This window comes from Bos javanicus, chromosome 25 (assembly GCF_032452875.1).
Source record: "Bos javanicus breed banteng chromosome 25, ARS-OSU_banteng_1.0, whole genome shotgun sequence".
NCBI lineage: Eukaryota > Metazoa > Chordata > Mammalia > Artiodactyla > Bovidae > Bos > Bos javanicus.
Window position 1 is genome coordinate 39,255,662 of NC_083892.1, and position 25,068 is coordinate 39,280,729.

Genomic DNA, 25,068 nt, shown 5'->3' on the forward strand with positions numbered 1-25,068 from the left:
GCTTCCTCAAATAAAAACAACATCCAACCAGGCAGGCTCCAACACGTCTGTCCACAGGCCTGGACGGTCTGAGAAACAACTGCCCTCTCCCAGGAAGGCCGACTCGGATGTCCACGAGGGGTCTCTCCACCAGCATGCCCGTCCTGCTGTGTGGATTCTCCATCGCCCTGGCGCGTGAATCTGAACACAGCCCAACGAGCGCTGTGGGCAGGGTCCCGGACGGAGAGGGGCAGCCGTGCGGGCTGCTGGCTCCAAGGGCCAGGGAGGCAGCGTGATCACCAGTCACGTTTCACAAACAATGGGCCGGGGACTCGCCTATTCAGCGCGTGAACCGAGGGCTCCTCCGGCTGAAATTTCTTCCCCTTGACTTAGAGAAAATACTGGTGCATTCACGATTCGGTGAGCCTCGCCTCGCCAGGGCTGCACCCACTCAGCGGCTGGGCAGGGAGCTCTGAAAACAAGACTGCTGGGCGGACGCCCTTCCAGAACCTGAATTTATACAAAGAAGCCCTAGCAGACTGGGCCTCCGAGGGCTACAGGGCAGGGAGGGAAAGGCACTGCTTGCCTGTCACTTTCTCACCAGGCGAGGGGCTGGCCCCAGCACGCATCTAATGGCCTGGATGGGGAGTGTGTAGGTTGTGGAGAAGACACAACAGAGAGACAGCAACCACTGGATAAGACAATTCTGTTATTCATCAAGTCCTGGCTTTACAGAAACACACAGCTTTCATGTTTGGAAAACAAAGTTTGTCTACGCCTTCACCTTCCACCCCCCACACTCCCCAGGCCCTAAACACCAGTAAGTCCTTGCTGATGCTGAAAAATTACTCAGTACAATACTTAACAACCAAACGCGCTGAGATCTTAGAAAGGGGAGAAGGTTACAGAAACAGGCTTTGGGCCCTGGGACTCACCCCACCAAAAAATCCTGTAGACCCAGGGTGCTTATAAAAAGCGAGAGTAATTAGTCAGAGACAACTCTGGAACACAGGTCCGCTGCAGAAGCAGAACACTGGTGAGGAGTGGGAAGCAACTGCTACAGAGAAAAAGAAAGTGCCCAGCGCGGCATGACTACCTGCACAGCGACCTGACCGCAGACGGGAGAAAGCAAGGACCTCCGGGCTAGGGCGGTAGGCAGGCTGGGAACCGGAAGGGCCAGGGAACACGAGGGTGTTGCTGAAGTCCCACGGGGCATCGGCCGCCTGTCCCCCAAGCGTGGCGGGTCCCCCTCTCCCTGCCTCCTCGCTGGGACGTACCCTCCTGCCCAGGAACCCCGACTGTGCCCTGGATGCCCGAGTCATGGGGACCCCTGGCCCGCATCCTCAGATACACAGAGGAGAGGACACTTCCTGTCCTCACCCCAGCGCACTCACCTCTTGTCCCCTGAAGGGGCCTGACCTTCCCGGGTCCCCCCCCTCCACCCTGGGGACCCCGCAGACTGCCTGGCGCAACCCTTCCAGCCAGTCCATTTGAGAGCCACCGCAGTCCAGACAAGGGGCGGGGATAGAGGGTCCCTGGTGTCCAGGTTGTGCGGGAGGGCAAGGGCGACCCTCGACGCCCTGGGCGCCGTCAGGGCAGGGGTCAAGAGTGACCCCGTGTCCAGATCGGGAGGAGACGGGGAGACCCCACGCTCTGCTGGGAAGAGGGGCAAGGGCGACCCTGAGGCCCGGCCCGGGATGGGGGGTGGGGGCTGCCCCCGGCCCAAGGTAGGCTGGGGTCAGGAGGTGACTCCTGTCCAACGCGGGCAGGGATGGGGCGCGGGGGGCGGCGACCCCAAGCCCAGGGGCAAGGGCGACCGTCAGGGGTCGGAGGGCCGTCCTCGGGGCGGGGGCCGCGGCACTCACTGCTTGGGCAGCTGCAGGGCTGGCGCGCCGCGCCGCTGGAAGGCCCCGTCCACGAAGACGCCGTTCTTGCCGAGGCAGCGCAGGTAGAAGTGCGGCTCCTGGAAGCTGAGCTGCAGGTGGCGCCGCGAGATGAAGCTGGACAGGCCCATGCTCAGGTCCACCGAGCCCTGCGACGAGTTGCGGCCGATGGTGACGCTGGGCTGCCGCATGAGGAACTCGAACTCGCGGCCCTCCAGGCGCGCTAGCGCGGGCCCGGGGCTCCGGCGCACTGAGGCGGCGGCCGCGGCCACCAGGGCCTCGCCCGCCGCGCCCCCCGCGCCCCCGGCGATCGCGCCCGGCGGCGGCGGTGGGGGTGGCGGGGGCTGGGCGGGCGGCGGCGGCGGCGACGGAGCGGCGGCGGGCGCGGCGGGCGGGAAGGCGGCGGCGCACAGCACCGGGCTGCAGGGCGCCGAGCGCAGCGCCAGCAGGGCGCGGGCCCCGCCGTCCTCGCCGACCTCGGCCATGTTCGCGCAGCTCCGGGCGGCCTCCGGCGGCGGCGCGGCGCGTGGGGCGGGGCTCCGGGCGCGGCGGCCGCGGGATCCCGGCCCGGAGCGCTCGGAGCGGAGCCGCCGGGCGCGGCGCGCGCGGGGCCGCCAGGGGGACGTGTCCGCTCGCCGCGCCTAGCCCGCCGCGCCCGCCCGGGGGTGGGCCCTGGCCGCCGCTGCCGCCGCCGCCGCGCCCGGCCGTGGGAAGCCGCCTCCTCCGGCCCCGGGACGCGGGAGGGGAACCCCCGCCCTCACCCCCCCGCCCCCCAAGAAGCCGCACTGGAAAGTTTCGATCCTGGGTCACTCGCTGCAGAAAGGGACCACTGACGTCAGCAGCCTCCTGGGCTCTAGAGGCTCCACCCGACACCCCAAAGTGCGATCCTACTTAAGCACCAAGACTGAGGGGTCTCGCGCTGTAACTGGAGTTTGCTTGAAGGTGCTGGCGACCCCTGATGCCCTGTGTTCCAATTCGGAGTCATCCATTCACTCAACAAGTAGCTACACGAGTGACCCAGGACGCAGGCCAGGCGCCTAGGTCCTTACATCCGTTACAGTCTAATGCGGGGCGGGGGTGGGGCAGGGAGACAGATGCCTGCAGGGGGGTCTTCAGTGAAAAGGCAGATCCGGCTACTTCAGGCATCCTTCAGAAGTGCTTCATGCCCGTTCCTGAATCAGTCAGGGCCCTCCAGTGTTTGCGCGCTGTCATCATTTAATAATTATTGAGGTGGGGAGAAAACAGACCCTTCCTAGTAGAGCTTACAGTGTAGTGGGAGATGCAGGAAGAAATCAAGTAACATTCTAACAAATACAAAATTACAGCAGTCTCAAGTCTGAGGCCTTGTTGCAAGGTGACATATGTAGGGAGATGGGCCCAGCCCCCTCCCCTCCCCCCTCCCCAGGATAGGACGCTTGTCTGCTTAGCCACTGTCTAGTCTGGGGCTGCAGGAGGTTTTAACCCAACCATCATGTGATTGAAAACACAGAACAAACAGAATCAGTGCTTGCGGTTCAGGGCAAGTAAGACGCTTTTACAAGAAGCTGCAACAAGAGATGGTACTTGTCCATGGAACCAGGACAAGGTCGTGGGATCTGGGACCCTTCTCTGAGCCACGATGTGCTGAAATCCAAGGCTGTTGGGGGGTGGGGTGAGAGCTGGGGATGGCATTCCAGCCAAGGGACAGCGTGAGCTAAGGAAAGGGGGCAAGGTGCTTTCTAGGGACTGACAGGTAGCTGGGAAAGGGAAGAGCCCAGATCAGCAGTCATGTAACTTGGGTCTGATCCCAGAGCAGTGGGAACCACTGAAGGGTGGTGAGCAGAAGGGCATCACGCGGACCACAAATTCGAAATAGGATCACTGGCTGTCGTGCGAAGCCTGAGTTGCAGAGGGGCCAGCGTGACTGGGAGGCCGGTTAGGAAACCAGGAGGCCAGGCGAGAGGCTGCATCTGGGAGGTGGAGAGACACTGAGGGCGTCGAGTGGCGTTTATCTCAGACAGAGACGCTTCCAGGCATGCTGGCGGTGGGAATGGAAAACGGCGCGGCCCCTCTGGGAGACAGTGGGGCGGAAAACACACGCTCGTCTGACTCAGCAGGTCCACTTCAGATCTGTGCCCACAAGCACTGAAAGCAGGGTCCTGAGACGGGATTTGTGCTCTCACGTTCACAGCAGCGTTATTCGGAGTGCCCTGAGAAGCCAGAGGCCCGCCAACCTGTCCAATGGGACATTTTTCAGCCTTAAAAACAAAAGGAAGTTCTGACACCCATGACAACGGATGTACCCTGGGGACAAAGACACCAAGGGAAATCGCACAGTCACAGAGAGACAAGCGCTGCCCGAGTCCGCCGGGTGAGGTCCCTGGCAGAGTCAAGTTCACAGAGACAGACGGGGGACGGGTGGGCACGTCGCCGGGGGACAGGGAGTGAATGGGGAGTTAGTGTTCAGTGGGGACAGAGCTTCAGTTCTTCAAGATGAAAAAGCTCTGGAGGTGATGGCTGCACAACGCTGTGAATGGACTCTACCGAACTTTACACCTAAGATTGTTAGGGGACTTCCCTGGTGGCCCAGTGGCTAATTCGGGGTTGGGGGGGCGCGGTGGCGCTGGGTCTGACCTCTGGTCAGGGAACTCGATCTCACGGGCCGCCACAAAGACCCTTCTTACCACAATTAAGGCCTGGCACAGCCAAATAAAATATTTTAAAAAATAGTTAAGATGGTAAATTTTATGTATTTTACCACTTTTTTTTTTAATAAAAAGTTCTATATACAACCTCCCGAGTTCTTTCCTCTGGCTCATCTGGGGCGACTTCCCACTCTTTAAGGACAAGTCTGTGATACACGAGGGCCCCTCAGGCCCAATAACGTTAAATGTGAAGACTTCCGCGCAGACGGACAGTCATAGACAGTTCTTTTCCTGAAGAGCAGCAACCTGTCTGTGATAATGGCAGGAGCGTACAGGGCTGACTCACGATGACCTTGCAGTCCCAGACTCCCGTTTAACCTTGCAGTTCTTTTCTCCTTAAATGGGGAGCCTTCATATACACTGACAGCTTTGACATAGAGAGGGGCCAGAACAGGGGCAATAAAAAGGCATTAAAGATCCAGAATTGGAGAAAGTGAGCTCTTCTCACACTCCCTCTGGGTCTACGGGGCCTGCGAAAGTTGCTTCATGACGCCTTCACTTGAAAAAGGAAAAAGAAAAGGCTTGCAAGGGAGAACCTGGACAGCCACTGAGCCCGCGACACCCAGGCTCTCAGTGCAAGCCATGGGCGCAAGGCCCTGAGCCTGGTCACAGGAACAAAACAGGACAGAATTAACACCAAGACACTAAACCATCGACAAGAAACATACACTGTTTTGGGGGTGACGGTGAAGGCCCAGTTAAAAAGAGGCGACTGAGTGTCTGCAGAAACAACCCATTAAAATGAAAACCATGGACTTCCCTGCTGGTCCAATGGTTAAGAATCCTCCTATCAACCCAGGGGGACATGAGTTCAGTCCCTGCTCTGGGAAGATTCCACATGCTGTGAGCCTGTGAGCCACAGGAGAAGCCTCTGCAGTGAGAAGCCCGTGAACTGCACCTAGAGAGTAGCCCCTGCTTCTGCAACTAGAGAAAGCCTGCACGCAACACTGAAGACTCAGTGCAGCCAAAGATAATCAATAAAAAGTAAATCTAAAAACATGTGAACAGATCTTTCACTAAAGATACAAGTGTGACAAGCCCAGGAGAGGATGCTCAGCACCATTCATTGTTAGGGAGCAGATTAAAACCACACTGGTTAAAAAACCACACTGGTTTTAATCTCATCCGTTTTAAGTTCACCTATTAAACATTAAAATGGATGAGAACTTCTAGCATTCTTCCACAGGGCTTGGAGAATTCAAGATAGTACTGCCACTGTGGAAAAGTCTGGCACTTTCTTATCTAGTTCGACTGATTTACCAAATGGCCTGCAATCCCATGACTAGGTATTTATCCAAGTGAAGTGCAAACTTGGGTGGGCACAAAAATTGTTCATGATGGTCTACAGTGGCTTTTTCCTGACACCCCAAACTTCAACAACCCAACAACCCCAATGCACCCCACCTGGGGAAGGGGTAACATATGATGGAACACAGTGGATGCAGTACTAGGAAAGGAGCAGGGTTTGCATAACAGGACACCGCGGAGGACGCCGAGTGCAGAGCATATGCTTTCACTGGAGGACATTCTGGGAACAAAAGCAAAACTGTGGAGACAGAAACAGATGAGTGGTTCCAGGGGCTGGAGGTCTGGGGAGAGGCTGACCGCAAAACGACATGTGGGAATCTCGGCGGGGGGAGCGGTGCTGATTGTGGTGGCAATTATGTGACTCCACGTGCTTGTCAAAAGCACAACGGTGCACGAAAATAGAGAGTGAATCTTACTCTACAGGTACATCTACCTTAATTAAAAAATGGAAATATCAGGACTTCCCTGGTGGTCCAGTGGTTAAGAATCTGCTTTACACTGCGGGGGACTCGAGTTTGATCCTTGGTCAGGGAATGAAGATGCCACAAGCCACAGAGCAACTAAGTCAGCGGGCTGCAACTAGAGAGCTGGAACGCTGCAGCGGAAGATTCTGAGTGACGCAGCGAAGGTCTTGCGTGCGGCAACCAAGAGCCGGCATAGCCAAATAAACAAACACTGAAAAAATATGTATCCAGGGACCACCCTGGTGCTCTAGGGAGTGACAGTCGCTCAGTTGTGTCTGACTCTTTGCAACCCCATGGACCATACAGTCCATGGACTTCTCCAGGCCAGAATACTGGAGTGGGGCCTTTCCCTTCTCCGAGGGATCTTCCCAACCCAGGGATCCAACCCAGGTCTCTCGCACTGCAGGTGGATTCTTTACCAGCTGAGCCACAAGACTGGAGTGGGTAGCCTGTCCCTTCTCTGGGGATCTTCCTGACCCGAGAATGGAACAGGGGCCTCCTGCATTGCAGGCAGATTCTTCACCAGCTGAGCTAGTCTAGTGGTAAAAAATCTTGCCTTGCAATGCAGGGGGCATGGGTTCAATCCCTAGCCAGGGAACGAAGATCCCATATGCTATGGAGCAGCTAAACCTGCTCACCACAACTAGGGAGTCCTCACGTTCCAAGGTAAGATCCTGAGTAACTCTCAACTAAGGCCTGATGCAGCCAAATAAAAAAATATTTTAAAATATACACACACACACACACACACACACACACATCTAAAGAGACGGTATCATTATAGACCCAAAACAAGGGTCTGTTAAGGGCAATAGTGTCCAACTCAGAAGCCACCACTCACATCTGGCCATCTACACTTATCCCCTAATGAAGATGAAATGGAATGAAGCCCTTCGCTGTGACAGGCGGCCTGAGCCACATTTACGTGCTGGCTCTGGAGACCCACGTGGCTAACGGCTTCTGTGTGATCCGTGCAGACACACAAAGTAAGTCCTGGACCTTGCTGCTCTGGGGGTGGGGCTGTCGCTGGACTGCCTCTGCCCTCTCCTGCCGTCCTCCTCCGGAGTCAGGCAATCACAGCAACGCTGCGCACACAGAGCAGCCGGACAATGAGACCCCACCCCCACCCCCACCCCGGGGAGCACCGGTGGGCTCACCCTCTTGCTAAAGGGACTCAAGGACTGCTGTTCCGGGGGGGCTAAGGGCAAGGCAGCGGCAGGGAGGCCCCATCAGAAGACAGGGTCCCCCTCAGTCCTGGCTGAGTCTCCAGGCAGGCGAGTGGGGCTTAGGCGCCTCGGAGTCTGATAGCGTCCAGTCCACACTCACAGCCTCTGGGGCCTGGGGCTCGCTGCGGCATCTGCCGAATGGCCGGGGAAGCCAGACCACGCTCTGTGCTCTCCGCGCCCCTTCCTCTTCCTGTCTGCTCAGTGCCACTTCCTTCTCGGACCCTCCCCGCATCCCCCGTGCTGCTTCCTGTCTGTTCACCGAGTCCCTGGGGTGGTGGTGAACATCCCACGGTGATGGGCCTCTGACCACCGCCGAGAGAGGGACTGCAGCTTTGTATCACGCCAAAGGACAGAGGCAGCCAGGACAATCCTCCACGAAACACTTCCTCACCTGCTTGAGGCCCCCAAACCAGAGAGAGGGCCTCTGTGTCCTCAGCTCACTTACAGCAGCCTGGCTTGATTTTCTTTTACAGCCTCCTCTGGCCACCCTGTAGTTTAGCACCTGTCCATCCACGTTTCTGGAGCACCAATTCAGGAAAAGATAGGTCCGACTTCAACCCTGGAGGAAAGCTGTCCAAACAAAGCTGGGGTGAAAACTACTCTCGACAGAGCACATGGGTGTTGGCACTCGGGGAAAAAAAACTCATCCACTGCTGTGTAATATCGAACGGCTCCAAAACGTAGCGGCTAAAACCGTCAACGTGTGCCATCTCACCGTGTCCATGGGGCAGGGATTTAGGGGTGACCTGGCGGGGTGCTTTCGGCTTAGGGTCCCTCGTGAGACGTAGTGGGGCTGTGTTTTCTGGAAGCTCACTGGAGCCTGGAGGATTTGCCACGTTGAGACAAGGTGGCCTGGGACTTCGCTGTTGGTGCAGTGGCTACGACTCCGAGCTCCCAACGCAGGGGCCCCGGCTCCGTTCCTGGTCAGGGAACTAGATCCCACGTGCTGCAAGTAAAGACCCCACATGCTGCTGTAACGAAGCCTTGGTGCAGCCAAATGAAATAGAGTGAAAGCGAAAGTCTCGCAGTCCTGTCCGACTCCATGTGACCGCGTGGACTAAACAGCCCATGGAATTCTCCACACCAGAATACTGGAGTGCGTAGCCATTCCCTCCTCCAGGGGATCTTCCCAACCCAGGGATCAAACCCAGGTCTCCTGCATTGCAGGTGGATTTTTTACCAGCTGAGCCACAAGGGAAGCCCCCCCAAAAAACAGATAAATAAACTTGAAAAATTTTTTTTTAAATTTCTTAATTTAAAATTTAATTAAAATTAATTTTTATTTAACTTTTAATTTCTTAATTTTTATAATATCTTTATTATAAAAATAGATATTAAAAAATTAAGACAAAGCAGCATGACGGTGCCAGGGGAAGGACGAGCCAGCCCCACTATTAGCCAGCTCTGTGCCCCCAGATAAGTTATTTGGCCTCTGGACCTCAGTTTCCTCTGCTGTGAAATGGGCTGAGGGCTGTTGGGGGGACCCCGAGAGAGTCGCTCCTGCGACCTCAAGAAATGCAGAGTGTTTTGTAAGAACAGACTTAGAAGCCGGGAAAGCAAGGCTCTTAGCCCAAGGGCCAGCTCCGCAGAAGCCCCCAGAACCTGCTCAGCTGGCAGGCCTTGCAGAGAATAGGAAGAACACAATTACTGTTCTCCTGGGAACGAAGGAAGCTCGGGGTCTTTACTGTGAAAAGCCGACAGAGCTTCAGTGGTAAAACTCCTGGTCATGTCGGGGCCCCCAGGACAGGCCCCCAGGAGTGTGCGGCCTGCCAGCCCGGCCCTGGGCCGCTGCCTTTCCTGTTCTCTGGCCTCTGCTCTACTGTGCTGTGATCGGCACCTTCTTCCGTCCGTCCCTCCAACCTGGGGTGGCGGTTTGCCTGTGGCCTCACTTCTCTGATGTCTCTAAGAAGAGTTCATTCTTCAGCTCGTCAAGCGTTTTTCTTCCGTGGTCAGGAGTAACGTGTCACATTGTTGCTGCTGCTGTTCAGTTGTTCAGTCACGTCTGATTATTTGCGACCCCGTGGACTGCAGCAGCCAGGCCTGCCTGTCATCACCAACTCCTGGAACTTGCTCAAACTCATGTCCACTGAGTCGGTGATGCCATCCAACCATCTCATCCTCTGTCGTCCCCTTCTCCTCCTGCCTTCAATCTTTCCCAGCAGCAGGGTCTGTTCCAATGAGTCAATTCTTTGCATCAAGTGGCCAAAGTATTGGAGCTTCAGCTTCAGCATCAGTCCTTCCAATGAATATTCAGGACTGATTTCCTTTAGGATTGGCCAGGGGACTCTCAAGAGTCTTCTCCAGCACCACAATTTGAAAGCATCAGTTCTTCGACGCTAAGCGTTCTTCACGGTTCAACTCTCACATCCGTACATGGCTGCTGCTGGAAAAACAGTAGCTTTGACTATTCAGTCCAATGTGTCATAGACCAGCGTAAGCTCCATGCATGCAGGACTGGACACGGGAGTCATTCCAAGTGGTCACCGAGCAGCTCTGTCTCTTCTCTCTTCGAGGGTTTTCGTGGTGTCTCCACCAGGAACGGCTCAACTCGCTCAACAGCTCAGGGGTCTGCTCTTCTGGAGAGATGTCCGCTGGGCCCTGCAAGCCCCCTCTGTACTTGGTGGACAGGTCACATCAGATCTTTAAAGCTGCCGCCTAGAGTCGGCCCTCCCAGCAGCCCAGTCGGTGGTATCATCCTGGGGGAATGTCCCCACCTCAGACAGAACCCGCCTGGGACTGCTGAGCCACGGGGGCTGAGCCCTCAGTGGAGCCTCTGGTACCATCGTGAGAACAGAGCTGGTCGTTTTAAGGATGCTCGACCCAGAACATACGCAGAAACCCCCAAGGATGATGTACAGCCCCTTTATAATTTACAGCTTTTGAGCACCGAACACATAACGCAGCCAAAGCGGGACATGCCGTCTGTGTAAAACACACTACACCTGATTTCAAAGGCCTAGTTTTTTTTTTCTTTAAGCAAAGTGTTAGTGTTTTGTAAATCTATATTAGGGCTTTTCTTTTGGCTCAGTGGTAAGGATTCTGCCAGCCAAGCAGGAGACGCAGGTTCAATCCCTGGGTCAGGAAGATCCCCTGGAGAAGGAAATGGCAACCCACTCTGGTATTCTTGCCTGGGAAATCTCATGGAGAGAGCAGCCTGGCAGGAGGCTACAGTCCATGGGGTTGCAAAGAGTCAGACTTTGTGACTGAGCACATACACAAAACTATACTGATTATAGAAAAAAAAAAAAAGAACCAAAATGGTATTATTAGTATTTCACATACTTATATTGGCTATACTTTGAGATGGTAATATGTTGGATACATTGGGCTAAATAAAATGCACTACCCAAATTAATTTCACTTATTTCTTTTTGCCATTTTAATGCAATTACTGCTGCTGCTGCTGCTAAGTCACGTCAGTCGTGTCCGACTCTGTGCGACCCCATAGACAGCAGCCCACCAGGCTCCTCCGTCCCTGGGATTCTCCAGGCAAGAACTCTGGAGTGGGTTGCCATTTCCTTCTCCAATGCATGAAAGTGAAAGTGAAGTCGCTCAGTCGTGTCCGACTCTTAGCAGCCCCAAATGCAATCACTAGAAAGTTAAAAATTTTAATTTTTAAAATTCACATTTGTGGCTCATATTATATTCCTGTGAGATGGGGCTGTTAGAGACCAGTGTAACCTTTTTTGTCCCAATAGATGCTTCTGTCTTAATTATGACAATGCTCTGGGTTTGTGGCTCAGCTGGTAAAGAATCCGCCTGTAACGCAGGAGACCTGGGTTCGATCCCTGGGTTGGGAAGATCCTCTGGAGAAGGGAAAGGCTGCCCACTCCAGTATTCTGGCCTGGAGAAGTCCATGGACTGTTTAGTCCATGCGGTCACAAAGAGTCGGACACGACTGAGCGACTTTCACTTCACTTCACTTCTGGGTTTGTGTGTTAGTGGAGCAGGGGCGTGTTGCTATCAACCTGGTGTCTCTGTATCAAGTACATTCCCTCCTCTTTGTTTATCAGACCACTGTGTGGGAGTTTTCACGTTCAAAGGGTCAGCTGAGGGGTACAGAGAGGTTGAAAAGGGCACACCAATGATCTGGTGAGCTTGCTGTTTCCTTCGTTCGGCGCTTTGGTTTTCAGCCATGGAAATCCCCTCTGGCCAACTTCAACAAAAAGGGTATGTACTGGCACAGTGCTAGGGTGATCACAGAACTGCAGAGAGCCGAGATCTGGGTTTCAGAAAGGGCTGGAGGCAGAGGGGCCCTGGGGAGTTAGCTGCAAAAACCCCCAGGCTGGTCTCCCAGGATTGCCTGCACAGGGATTAACCGGTTCCAAACTTTTCCGGTTCTTGCATCATTCCGAAGGAGGCTGGAATCCCCAGGAGAAAGCCACTGAAGGGCTTAGTGCAGGGTCTGTGCCCAGGCCTGGGCCCAAGGCGGGCAGGCGCCAGGCGGGGCCGCGCCTGGAAGTCAGGCACGCAGCCCACCCTGCGGGGCTGGCCCATCCGGGGAGCGGGTCTGGTTCCTGTTAGTGCAGGGGGCGGGGCCGCCGGGCAGACAAACAATAGCTGGTCCACCTCCTCATTCCAGGCGGATGTCGTCAGGGGCTCGCTGGCTCCGGCCTGTTCTCAAGGACTCTTAAGCCCCTCTTTTAAAACTTTCACTTACCGGAACGTTGAACACACAGACAAAAGAGGACAGAATAATAAAGCAAACCTCCATGTGCCCCAAACCCAGCTCCAGCCCGATCTGTGTGCACTCAGCCTCGTTTCATCCACTTCATCCACAAGCCGCCCAAATCCTCTACTATTTTGAAGCCAGTCTTAGGCATTATATCATTTCCTATAATTCAGTGTGTATCCCCAGAAGATAAGAGTTGGTTTCAAAAATATCACTACAGGACTTCCCTGCTGGTCCAGTAAGCTAAGATTCCACGCTCACAACACAGGGGGCCCTGGTCAGGGAACCAGAGGCCATGTGCTGTAACTAAGCGTTTGAACACCACAGTTAAAGGATCCCGCAGGCAGCAATGAAGGCGAAGATCTTGAGGGCCATGACTAAGACCCAGCGTCACCAATAAATAAACAAAAACAAAATAAACAACACAAATGTAGACAAAAGATTAAGAAATTACCACAACACTGTCACCTCCAAAAGAAGCCGAATCCTGGCTTAACAGCATACGATTCCCGGCCAGTGTTCTCGCCTCTTTTTACTTTCATCTTTAAATAAACTTACGGAAGGACAATTTACTTCAACTAAGGAGTAATTTATTGTTGTTGCTGTTTTAGTTGCTAAGTCGTGTCAGACTCTTTTGAGACCCCATGGACTGTAGCCCACCAGGCTCCTCTGTCCATGGGACTGATTTTCCAGGCAAGAATACCGCAGTGGGTTGCCATTTCCTCCTCTAGGGGATCTTCCCGACCTAGGGATCGAACCCGAGTCTCTTCCGTCTCCTGCATTGTCAGATGGATCCTTTACCACTACTGAGCCACCTGGGAAGCCCACTGAGTGAATATACCACTGTGAAAATAATCAGTTCCTATGTGACAGACACACGGGGTGTCTCCAGGTTGGGTTTTATGAATGCTTCTGTCATAAACATTCATGCACAACTTGTTGGCATGTGCTTGCATTTCTCTCCTAGGGATGGAACTGCTGGGTCACACGCTGAATGTATATTTAGAGAAATTAACAGACCATTTTCCCAAGTGACTGCTGAATTGGATGTTCCCAGCAACGAGTACTCTCGCCTGGAAAATCCCATGGGCAGAGGAGCCTGGTAGGCTGCAGTCCATGGTGTCGCTAAGAGTCGGGCACGACTGAGTGACTTCCCTTTCACTTTTCACTTTCATGCATTGGAGAAGGAAATGGTAACCCACTCCAGTGTTCTTGCCTGGAGAATCCCAGGGACGGGGGAGCCTGGTGGGCTGCCATCTATGGGGTTGCACAGAGTCGGGCATGACTGAAGCGACTTAGCAGCAGCAGCAGCAGCGGCGAGTGAGGAATCTCTTAATCTCTGTTTCCCCTCCACCTCCTTTTCCCCCCTTTGCAATTTATTTTTAAAAACTGGGTCATTTGTTCATTAAAGTTTCCCAGACTCTGTTTCCCACTTTTACTGACTGCATCTCATGGAGTCTACATTCATCTGAACTAAAAAAAAAAAAAAAAAAGTGGAGAAACTGGAAAACAGGGAAACAGTGATGGAAACGAACAAGATTAAGCCACAGATAGAGTCAGCACACAAAGTAGAAACCTTAAAGTCTGAGACAGTTGGTAAAGATAAATGCTGGTTTTAATTCTGAGCTTCCGAACAGCGCCAGCAAAGAAGGAAACAGGTTCGGTTACAAGAGTCACTGTTCAGAAGATAAAAACAAACTGATTCCTCCCAGGAAACTGGCCTTTTCCTGCCAGAGACGGAAGAGAATTTCCACATTATCCCCTCTTCCTTACTGGGGACGTGGTAGGAATTCCTGGAGCGGCACCCCCACTGGTGACCTGGACAGTACACGGCAGTCTTTTTTGGGGAACGTCAGTGATTAAAAAAAAAAAGGCAGTAGGCGGAAGGAAAATTGGAGATCCTGTGTCCCACAACTACGCCCCGGCTCAGCCAGATAAATTTTAAAAAAATACATAAATATCTTTTTTTAAAGGTGGTAAGTAAGGTTGTTTGGGATCTGATGAGATAATATGAAAAGTCAGACTTTCAATCCTAGGTCAAAAAAGGCAACTTTCAACAACATTCAGGTCCTCACGTGAGTGTTTATCATCCAATTTCAATGTTGTGTAGCTGGGAAGAGAAAGAAACTCTGTAGTAAAGAGAATTTCTAACAAAGTACTTAGAACATCAGTTACCCTTCAGGTCTGTACCAAAACTCCCCCCAAAGACCAAAAGTATGCAAACAAAACAGAAATAACAAAAAACCCCACTGTCAAGTCATCCCGTTTTGTTTTGTTTTTAATTGACGTAGAGTTGATTTACAATGGGCTTCCCTAGTTAGGGCTTCCCTGGTAGCTCAGTTGGTAAAGAATCTGCCTGCAATGGAAGAGACCCCAGTTCAATTCCTGGGTCAGGAAGATCCCCTGGAGAAGGGATAGGCTACCCACGCCAGGATTCTTGGGGTTCCCTTGGGGCTCAGATGGTAAAGAATCTGCCCACAATGCGGGAGACCTGGTTTTGATCCCTGGGTTGGGAAGATCCCCTTCCCAAGAAGGGAAAGGCTGCCCACTCCAGGATTCTTGGGGTTCCCTTGGGGCTCAGATGGTAAAGAATCTGCCTGCAATACAGGAGACCTGGGTTCGATCCCTGGGTCGGGAAGATCCCCTGGAGAAGGGAAAGGCTGCCCACGCCAGGATTCTGGTGCAGTGTGTTAGTCTCAGTCCCGGAGCACAGGGATTCACTGTTGCGCCTTACTAGACTATCGTACTCATTGAATGTAGCTGATCCTGGCTGTTTATCTGTTTTATAGACAGTAGTGTGTATCTGCTAATCCCGAGGTCCTCATTCATTCCTCCCCTGTCTCTGAGAGTCTGTTTTGAAGTCAAGTTGGCGAGCAACCTTTTCATGCAGCTCATGGGCACCTTCTTCCGTGCCCACACTCTTGCCCTCGAGTGACAAGTGGGCTGGTGTCTGGGAAGTGCGGGGACAAGGACCGGAGGATGAGGCAGTGGCACCTTCCTGAGGAGGGCGACTGCCCGGCCAGCTTCCCACGCCTGGACCCCCTTCTCCCCGCAGGCCAGGTTCCCAGCTGACCTCGGAGGCCCCCAAGGAGCCCTCCCAGCCAAGGAGAGGCCTGGCTCTGGTCCTGGCTTGTTGCAAACCTGGCTTAAACGCCCGTCCTTCGGATTCTGTTTCCTTCCAAGGGTCATCTGTATGTCAGGGACCCCTCAGCACCTTTCACTGCACAAGGCGCACCTTGGATGGCTCCGTGGTGTCAAAGGGCACTGGACGGGGGCGACTTCTTAATATTCATTTACTCGTTCGGCTGCATCGGGCCTGAGTTCCGGCGTGTGGGGGCTTCACTGCAGCACGCAGGCTTCTCTCTAGTTGCAGCTGGCAGGTTTAGTTTCCCCAGGGTAGGTGGGATCCTGGTTTCCCGACCAGGGGTTGAACTCACATCCCCTGCGTTGGCAGGCGGAATCCTTACCATGGAGCCGGCAAGGAAGCCCCTAATTCCTGTTTTAAAGCCAGAGAAAAGGAAAAATGGAGCTTCCCACATCTAGAGGGAAGTCTGTATCGGAGAGAAAAAAAGGGAATTTGAGAAGCCCTGTCTTCCAGCCTGGCTCTCGGCCGTGGGCAAGGAGCGTGGCTGCACTGAACACGCTGGGCCGATGGAGAGCAGAGGAGACCAGCCTCCCGCTTGGCAGGGACCGTGCGGACTCGCCACCTTCGACAGCGGCGTGGGGCGAACACACGGGGATCGTGCAGGGCACACAGCCCCCGGCCGGCCGAGTCCTAACCATCACCCTGCCCCTGCTGGGCTGAACCGACTCAGGCATCAGGGGGAAGACCAAGTGGGCTAAGAGCCTTGCGAAGTTTCAGTTAATCAGAGATTAAATCTTCAAGACACGATACTGCCTCCCTCTTTGTATGTTTATTGTTGTCATAAAGAACAAGCAGCGGGCTGTTGAAATTCAAGTGAGTCAGCAGTGACTGACTGGCTTTGAAAATCCTCCCTGGCAAGGGTTTTCCTCCCAAGCTAAGAGCAAGAAACGCAGGTGTGGGTTCGTGCGTGCTCAGCCATCCGGCCAGGTCTGACTCTTTGGGACCCCGTGACTCCACTGGGCTCCTCCAGATTTCCCAGGCGAGAATACTGGAGTGAGTTATCATTCCCTTGTCCAGGCGTGTTCTTCTCTGGTGGCTCATCTGGTAAAGAATCTGCCTGCAAAATGGGAGACCTGGGATTGATCCCTGGGTTGGGAAGATCCCCTGGAGAAGGGAACAGCTACCTGCTCCAGTACTCTGGCCTGGAGAATTCCATGAACTGTATAGTCCATGGGGTCACAAAGAGTCAGACTCGACTGAGCGACTTTCACTTTCACTTTTCTTTCTCCAGGGGATCTTGCCGACCCAGGGATTGAACCCTCATCTCCTGCACTGGCAGGCGGATTCTTTACCACTGAGCCACCAGGGAAGCCCAGTAAATGCAGGTACTGAAGGATATACAGAATAAACCAGGATGCAATGATAATTAATGTCTGAGAAGAGCACCAAGTAAATACAAGATTAAAAGAAAGACAAGACCAAGATTCCTAAACCCCTCTCAAAAGGAAGAACTGAAAACCCGGAGTCCTGTTCAGATAGAGTGACTGTGAATGCAGAAAGGAAAATAGAACTTACGTAAAACACCACGTGTGATGTGGTGGCAAGAAGTACTGCCAGCCCTTCGGACTCAGGGTTGAAAGAGCCAGAAGGACAGGCACGATCCTCCCTTCTAAGCTGCCAGAAAGGAAGCGGAAGAGGCATCGCGTCCTAAGGGAGGCCACAGCCAGAGGACCCGGCTTCAGGCCACCACTCTGGCACAGCTGTGTCTCAGACAGTGCCCTCGGGGGCGTGGTGCTCAGTCTGGAGTTAAAAGGGCAGAACCACCGGCAGCCTCCCTTAGTCCATTCTGTCCTTCTCCCTAAGTAACACAACTCTGCTTTTTCCTAGATGGTAATGATGAGCCCAGCTAAACCTGCATTTCCCATCCTTTCTTGGAGCCAAGTGCAGTCGTAAGACGTAACTCAGGTTAACGAGTTGGGTGAAGTCACAGGATGACCAGCTCACTGCTGACACTTTCTCAATCTCAGGCCCGACACCCTGCGCCCCGGGTGACTGACTTCTCAGCCCTGCACGATCTGGATGGCTGGCCAGCCCCGAAGACGGCTCAGAGAAAGGGGAGATGCAGCTCCCGTCCGCCTGTGGCCCCTCACTGCACAGCACGCAGCCTCCATCCTGGAGGGGATGACGAGCCGACATGCATGAAGACAAGAGCCGCTGAGTTACGTTAACAGGAAGAACTTGATGGGAAGGACCGTGAACCAGGCACAAAGCGGTTTTCTCGGTGTAACCTGAAAGGGTCCAGAGGGAGCCCCAGCTCTTGGAGGCCGTGACTGAATGAGATGGATCATTTGGTGGTGGGCTGGGGGCAAGGGGGCTGGCTGTGCCGGGGGTCCCCAGGGGCCGTATGAGTTGTCTCTGTGGGCGTCAGAAGAGTGGCAGACGAGAAGCTGCTGCTGCCCGAATGAACCGAGGATGTGGTGGCAGGGAGGCGCTGCTGCCACAGTTTATGGGACTAAGGAGCAGGTGTAGACCCCAAGCGGGGTGCAGACGAGCCCCTTCTTCCCATCCTCTTTCCGCCCTGGTCTAGCGCCACCTACTGGATGATCCTGCCGGGGGGCAGCCGTCTGGACAGAAGCGGGAACGCAGGTTCCAGGCCCACAAAGCCGGGTCCGGGCTGATGACTGAATAACTGGCACCCTTCCCCTGGTCACATCACTTTCTCTTTCCCCCGGAGGAAACCATGGCACCGACTTCGATGCAGTTTTCTTGCTTTTCCATAGCTTTATCACATACCCATGCCACCCTGAGTAACAGGACTTGATTTTTTTTTACTTTTCAACATTTTGTGATTTGAACTGTACTGCACATGGGTGGTTCCGTGGTAAAGAACCTTACCAATGCAGGTTCCTGCCAATGCAGGAGACTTAAGAGACACGGGTTCGATCCCTGGGTTGGGAAGATCCTCTGGAGGAGGAAATGGCAACCCATTCCAGTATTCTCACCTGGGAAATCTCATGGACAGAGAAGCCTGGGGGCTACAGTCTGTAGGGGTCACAAAGAGTTGGGCACGACTGAACGACTTTCACTCACTGCACCCTTTATTCACGCAGCTGCCGGTGGACAGTCTTAGCGACGACTCTCAGGGCAGCTCCTACACGCGTGTCCTGCGGCACCAAGCACACATTTCTCCAGGCGGTTCTCAAAGTGTGGTCCCCGTGGCAGCAGTGTTAGCGTTTCCTGGGAGGGAACCTGTTAGCGATGCAGGCTCTGGGGTCCCATCCCACACCCACTGACTCAGACTCTGGAGGTGGGGCCCTGACGCCCCCTGGGGATTCTGATGTCTGCTCAAGTCTGAGAGCCGCTTCTCGAGGTTGCACCTCCAGAATAGGTCTGTGAGTCACTGCACGTGCAAAGGTCAAGGTTTCAAGAGGCTGTCACAGTTTTCCTGTCACTGGACCCATCTGTGCTGGCATCTGTGCTGTCTTAGACCCCCGGGGCTCAGTGTCGTTGCCACCACAGACTTTAAGGGCTTTGCGAGGCTGGAAGGTAAAAAGATGTCTCAGGATTTTAACGGGCACTCAGATAACTCCCAGCGAGGGGGACGCCTTTCTCACGAGTTTGTGGTCCTCTGGATTTGACCTTTTGGTGATGTGCCAGCTTCAGTCTTTTGCCTGTTTTTTTTTTTTTTTTTCTGTTGGGTTGTCTGTTTTTCCTTATCAGTGTGAAGTTCTTTAAATATTTTGAAAACTGGTTTTTCTTGGTTATATTTGGTCCAGGTATCTTCCACTGCTCTGAGACTGGCCTTCTCACCTCCACTTTCTCTTTGCAATCATCCTTTGATGAACAACTTCTTCATTTTAATTTATCGTTGCTTTTATTTATGATAAATGCTTTTAATGAGATAACTCATTAGTGACGAGGGCATTTTTGCAGAAACTAACACATGTGGCTGGTGAACTTTATTTTGGCTGGCCCCAAATTAATTCTGTTATTTCACTAACCCTTTGGGGGCTATTACATTCAGTACTTACACCTGACACCGTGAAGTCCTCTAATTTTACTGAAATGTCTTCAATCCACTCTTCTGTAAAAGCAGTGGGGCATTCTCCAGCACCGTGAGTTTCATTTTCACTTTTCATATCAGAATCAATCACTAAGGTTTTTGTCTTTCTGTTCATCTAATATTCACATCTGAATCAGAACCATATTCAGAAGAACTATCATATTAGTATATATTTTGCTTGGACAATCAGGAAAAAATATCTGCATACGTTTCACTGAAAAATTCTCCCTCGCTCAGAATTTAGCAATGTGTCATTTTTGAAAAATTTACATTTATAATATACGCAAGGTTGGGACAAAAACTTAATGAAGCAATGTGGATGATAGCGATAATTGTAAGCTGTATTCTGAACCCTTGATCAATTTTAAGCTCTAACAACTTTGCATGGTGGTGATGTGTGTGTGTTGGTTGCTCAGTCGTGTCCAACTCCTTTCGATCCCATGGACTGTAGCCCACCAGGCTCCTCTGTCCATGGGATTCCTCAGGCAAGAACACTGGAGTGGGTTGCCATTTCCTGCTCCAGGGGCTCCTCCTGACCCAGGGATTGAAGCCACGTCTCCTGCACTGGCAGGCGGATTCTTTACTGCTGAGTCACCAGGGGAGCCAGATGTTAATTGAGACACTCTCTAAAAATGTATTGATAAGTCTCTGTTCAATAACTTGTTATGAAATCATTCCCTGTCCCGAAGTCATGAAGATGGTCTCCCAAATGTCTTTTTCAAACTCTGTAGCTTTGCCTTTTACATTTAATCCTTAACTCCATCTAGAGCTGACTGTTGTGTGTAACGGGAGGTAGGGGTTCCGTTTCTTTCTTTCCCACGTGAATACCTAACTTCCTTAGCACCACTGGTTGAAAACCATGTCTCTGTACTGCCACCAATGCCATTGGTTACGTGTTCCAGTCCATCCCAAAGGAAACCCACCCGAACACCCACTGGAAGGAAGGCCTGACACTGAAGCGGAAGCTCCAATCCTTTGGGCACCAGATGCAAAGAGCTGCCTCACTGGAAAAGACCCTGAAGCTGGGAAAGACTGAGGGCGGGAGAAGGGATGGCAGAGGACGAGATGGTCGGATGGCATCGGCTATCACTGGACACGGATCTGAGCAAACTCTGGGAGATGGTGGAGGACAGAGGAACCTGGCGTGCTGCAGTCCATGGGGTCGCAAAGAGCTGGACATGACTTAGCGACTGAACGACATCAATGCACACGGGTCTGTGTCTGAGTGCTCTGTCGTTTCACTGGTGTATCTGCGGGCACTGGAGTGGGCACCTCAGTGTACGAGATGCCAGACCACTTCTTCTGTGGCCACCTGGGGTGGAAGGATCCTCCCTCTCGGAGGAGCCTGACGCCCTTGAGCTGGGCAGATCCTTTGCCCGGATCTCACTGCAGTCAGATGAGGCAACGGGGGTCGCCTGTGAATGTGCTTTTAGCTCAGTGTTTCTCTGCATCTTTGGGGCCCTCTCCCCATGCAGTGTTCCCGCCTGCTGACACTCCACCCTTCCTCCACGGCCTCTATAGGGCCACCGCTGCCAGTCACCTGAGACCAGAAGTGGCCCCTTCCCCCTCAGACACTCCTGCAGTGGGATCCGCGTGGGCTTGTTAGGGCCGCTGTCACAAAGTACCACCAACGTAGCAACTTCAACAGAAATCTATTCCTGTGCACCCTGGGGTCTGAGATCAAGGAGTCAGCAGGGCCGTGCTCCCCTGAAGGCTCCGGGGAGGGTCTGTCTGTCCCAACCCCGCCCCGCTCCCTTCCTGGTAGGTCAATCCTTGGCTCATGGCAGCATATCTCCAGTCTTCCCACGGGACTCTCCCTGTGGCCTGTCTGTCTCCAACTTCCCCTTTATAAGGACACTGATCACACTGGACTTGAGTCCCACCCGACTCTGCCCCGATATGGGGCTTCCCTGGTGGCTCTGATAGTAAAGATTCTGCCTGCAATGCAGGAGACCTAGGTTCGATCCCTGGGTCGGGAAGATCCTCTGGAAAAGGAAATGGCAACCCACTCCAGGATTCTGGCCCGGAGAATTCCAAGGACAGAGGAGGCTGGCAGGCTACAATCCATGGAGTTGCAAAGAGTCAAACATGACTGAGGGACTAACACTCTCACATCTATCCTGACTCGATTTCCAAAGAAGGTCCCACTTCCAGTTACAAGGGGTAGGGTTTCAGCAGGTGGATTTCTCAGGGACACAACTCAGTTTATAACAACAAATGTGTAACTGATCATCTGAAACAGGGGCACTCGGGACAGTGAAGCAGGACACTCGTGGTCTCTGCCCCAGGATCGAAGGCGGGACGGTGAGTGCTGGGGATGGTCTAGGAGGCCTGGGCTACCCCATGAGCGGGGAGCAGGGGGTGCCCGTCAGGCAAACGTTCAGTGTCAGCGCCCACTCAGACAGGAGGTTCTGACTGCAAATAATAGAAAACACGGCTCCAGCATGGAGGAGGGTTCCGACCTTACCGACGAGAACTCAGGAGAAAGGGCGGCCCTGGGGTAACTGGTGGACTCTGATGCCACCAGGGCTCAGGTTCTCCCAGCACTGGCCTCCTTCGTCCTTGACAGATCGACTCTCCTGATTTTGAGGTGGCTGCAGGTCTACATGAGGCCCCCAGACGCCCCATCTTCCCAAGCCAGGGTGTGGAGACCATTTTTGTTTCCCGAATCTCCTTCCTAGGAGCACTCGTCTCTCAGGACCTCTCTACCCAGCCCACCCCGCCTCGTGTCTTACTGGCCCAAAAAGACTGCACACGCTTCTGTCTAAACCACTTCCCAGTGAGGGCTCTGTGACCAGCGCGCTCTTCTTGGCCCAGCTGTGAGTCTCACTTAGGAGCCGGGCCCTGGCTCTCCTGAAGTGGATAGAAAGATGGTTTCAGGACAAAAACCTGGGTTCTCGTGGAAGGAAATAGAGAATACTGGGGAGGGGGCTGCTAGGTAGGCACCGTGAACACATTTGCTGCAGCAGGAGAGGGGACAGCATCCTGGAGACCAGCAGCATCTCAGGGAGAGATTTTTCACAGCTGGGCGTGGGACCAGGAACCACGGGTCTTTAAGCCATAGTTCTTTCTAGTACATTTATTAAATGTAACGTTTTGAGAAGTTGGCAGGGTAGCCACGTCTCCTAAGGTGGAGAGTGTGATAATTGAGGTCAGATAGTTCCCTTCATTGCCCTGGTTTGAAATCATTTCACACCGATTTGCTGCGCAATGCAGCACTGCCACAGAGCACCGATGAGGAAAAGGCAATCAGTAACAATGATTGTTACCAAGCAACCAGCGGCCACAGCAAGAATTAAATAAAAGGACCGTAAATGGACCACGAAAGTCAATCATCAGAAAAAGGCCCCATATGGGAGAAAAAGACTAGGAGAGAGTTGCCCAGTTTCTGTTAAATTTCACTGAAGAAACTACACACCACGATGCAACTCGAAATGTCTGTTCACTCGATGTAGAAAATTAGGAAAATATGTATCAAACAGAAAACTAATCACACGCATGACTTCACCGCCGATGACTTTTCAGAGCTGGGTACATTTTCTGCAGAACACGCACAAGCCTGATCTCCTATCTTGCTTCATCCACTTCACCTTACGGGGTGTTATTAGAAATCCTTAGTGGACGTCACTTTAAGTAACTGCACAGCACAGTCGCTGATCAGTTACTCTTTGCAGAACAGTATAAACTGGCGCTCTGGAAGGACGGTCACAGCAGGGGACGGGGGCGAGCTGAGAACCTAAGCCGGCCTTTCCTCACTGTTAGCTCTGTATTCAGCTCGAAGGTGTGGCTTCCTGCCAATCTCCAGTTTGGGAAAAATAAAAACCTGTGCTGGGAAGGGGGTGGGAGGAAGGTCTCTGGATTTTGGGGGTGGGTCCCTGTGCATTGCTTTGTGCTGCAAACCATAGAGCAAAACACAAAACTGGAATTATTAGAAGCATCCTTTTATTTTGGATTGGCCATCAAAGACCTTAGGGCTTCCTGGAATCACAGTGATTGGGCTTCAGCTGTAGCCTACATTTTCCCAGCTTCTCTGGTGTGACGGCTCCTTTGTAACCTCTAGAGCTATCATTATAATCATCTCTCCTAGGACAGTGCTATTATTATTTTTTTAATTAAAAAAATAAAACAACAACAACCCTCACCATAGCGAAGCTCCAGAGATACTTTCTAACTGCCAGGCTGGCAATTTCCCCTGCAATGTGATCATGGCACGGGCCAGGCTGGACACGCACACGTGACAGGGTGTGAACTCCAGTTGTTTAGCTTGGTTACGCCCTGCGGAAAGGGTGGGATTCGCCGAGCCTAAGTCCGGGGGCAGGATTTGACTCGGGTTTCTCTTTGCGAGAAGAGCATCTGCTCTCTGGGGTGGAAGCCCTGCATGGATGGTATCACGTGAAACTCTGTCCCCCTGGTCTCCTGGGCAGCGGCACATGAAGCCACCTGTCCCCACTGCCCCGAAGTGGGTTCTCTTAAAATTGTTCAAGTGGCCAAGTTCAGGGGAAGGAGCGTGGACTCGGAAGCAAGGTGGCCCTGGGCTTCGCTCCTACATCTGTGCTAAGTGGTCTCTTCCTGCGACTGGAGCTGGGCCCCCGCTTGGCCCGAGGCAGCCTTGCTGTTCTTGGCTGTAAAACAGGGAAATGACACCTGCTTGATGGGACCCAGGACTTAGCACAGGCTCAGGACGGAAGGAGGAAGGCCTGTGCTCAGAGCCCAAGGTCGTGTTCAAGGTGGGGCCTAACGCAAAGCGAGGCTGCGGCCCAGGCAGGCCAGAATCTGTGCCGGGAATCACGCCCCTGCCGTGCGTGGCGAGGCCAAGGAGGAGGCCCTTTCCACCAACTGCTGTCTCTTCATTCATCTGGTTTTCCAGGCTAACGCTCTGCACTGCTTCTGGACAGACTTCTGCCCTCAAATCTAAACGGACGACACGCCAATGCCCTCTGAGCCAGTTTTTTGTTTTTTGTTTTTTTTGAATTAAATTTTAATGAAAAAGAACGTGCCTGTGCTGAGAGGCATAAACATCCAGGACTGTTGCCCCTCCTGCCTGAAAAAGTGCCCCAGTGTCTGGATGAAAAGGTCATCTCTCTCTAGCAGGACAGTCCGGACACGGGACCAGAGACAACAGGCCTGGTTCTGGGGGGAGCGAAGGCCTGCTGGTGTCTGGGCTGGGCCGAGCCCTGTTCACAGAGAGAAGCCCAACTTCTGCTTACAGAGTGAGGCAGCCGCATCACCCCTCATTCATCAGGGTCATTCTCACTGCTGGTTCAGGCAGCTGGCAGCAGCAGGAGAAAGCAGACAAAGGGGCTGAGATTCAAGGTGACGTTGGAGAAAGAAAGGAGATGGGCTGTCTGTTTCTCTCTCCCACCCTCCAAGTGTGTGTCTACTTAAAAAAACAAACAAACAAACAAAAACGTCATTTAATTGGGTCGTGTTGGTTTTTAAAATAAATCAAGGTGGTGGCTGGTGGTGGGGGTGGTGTGCACGCAGGCCAGGATCCCTTGCGGGCTCTCCTGCTGTGGCCTTCTGGGGTCACCAGGCCAACAGGTTGCGGTCTGGACCTCTCTCCAGGGCACTTCTGTTCCCGTCGGTGAGTTTGGGAGGCCCAGGTAGGCAACTCATGTTACATTGGTGAGAGGGGCTGGGAGACTTGGCTTAGCTCTTCCTCTCGCTCTCTAGAAAGTTCTTTCGGCTTAGAAAAGAGGTTTTG

General features: G+C 53.2%; 1 protein-coding gene across 2 annotated transcripts in view; it reads right to left on the reverse strand.

Annotated features, from left to right (window-relative positions):
• The window catches only part of FOXK1 (forkhead box K1), a 51,794-nt gene extending 49,398 nt beyond the window's left edge, over positions 1-2,396 (reverse strand). Inside the window, exon 1 of one of the 2 annotated variants that reach the window (XM_061402282.1) lies at positions 1,845-2,396. In XM_061402282.1, coding sequence (XP_061258266.1) covers positions 1,845-2,347 — 503 coding nt within the window. In that variant the 5' untranslated portion in view covers positions 2,348-2,396. The remainder of the gene's footprint in view (positions 1-1,844) is intronic. The other variant, XM_061402283.1, reaches the window with a different exon arrangement.
• Between the last annotated feature and the right edge of the window lie 22,672 nt (positions 2,397-25,068).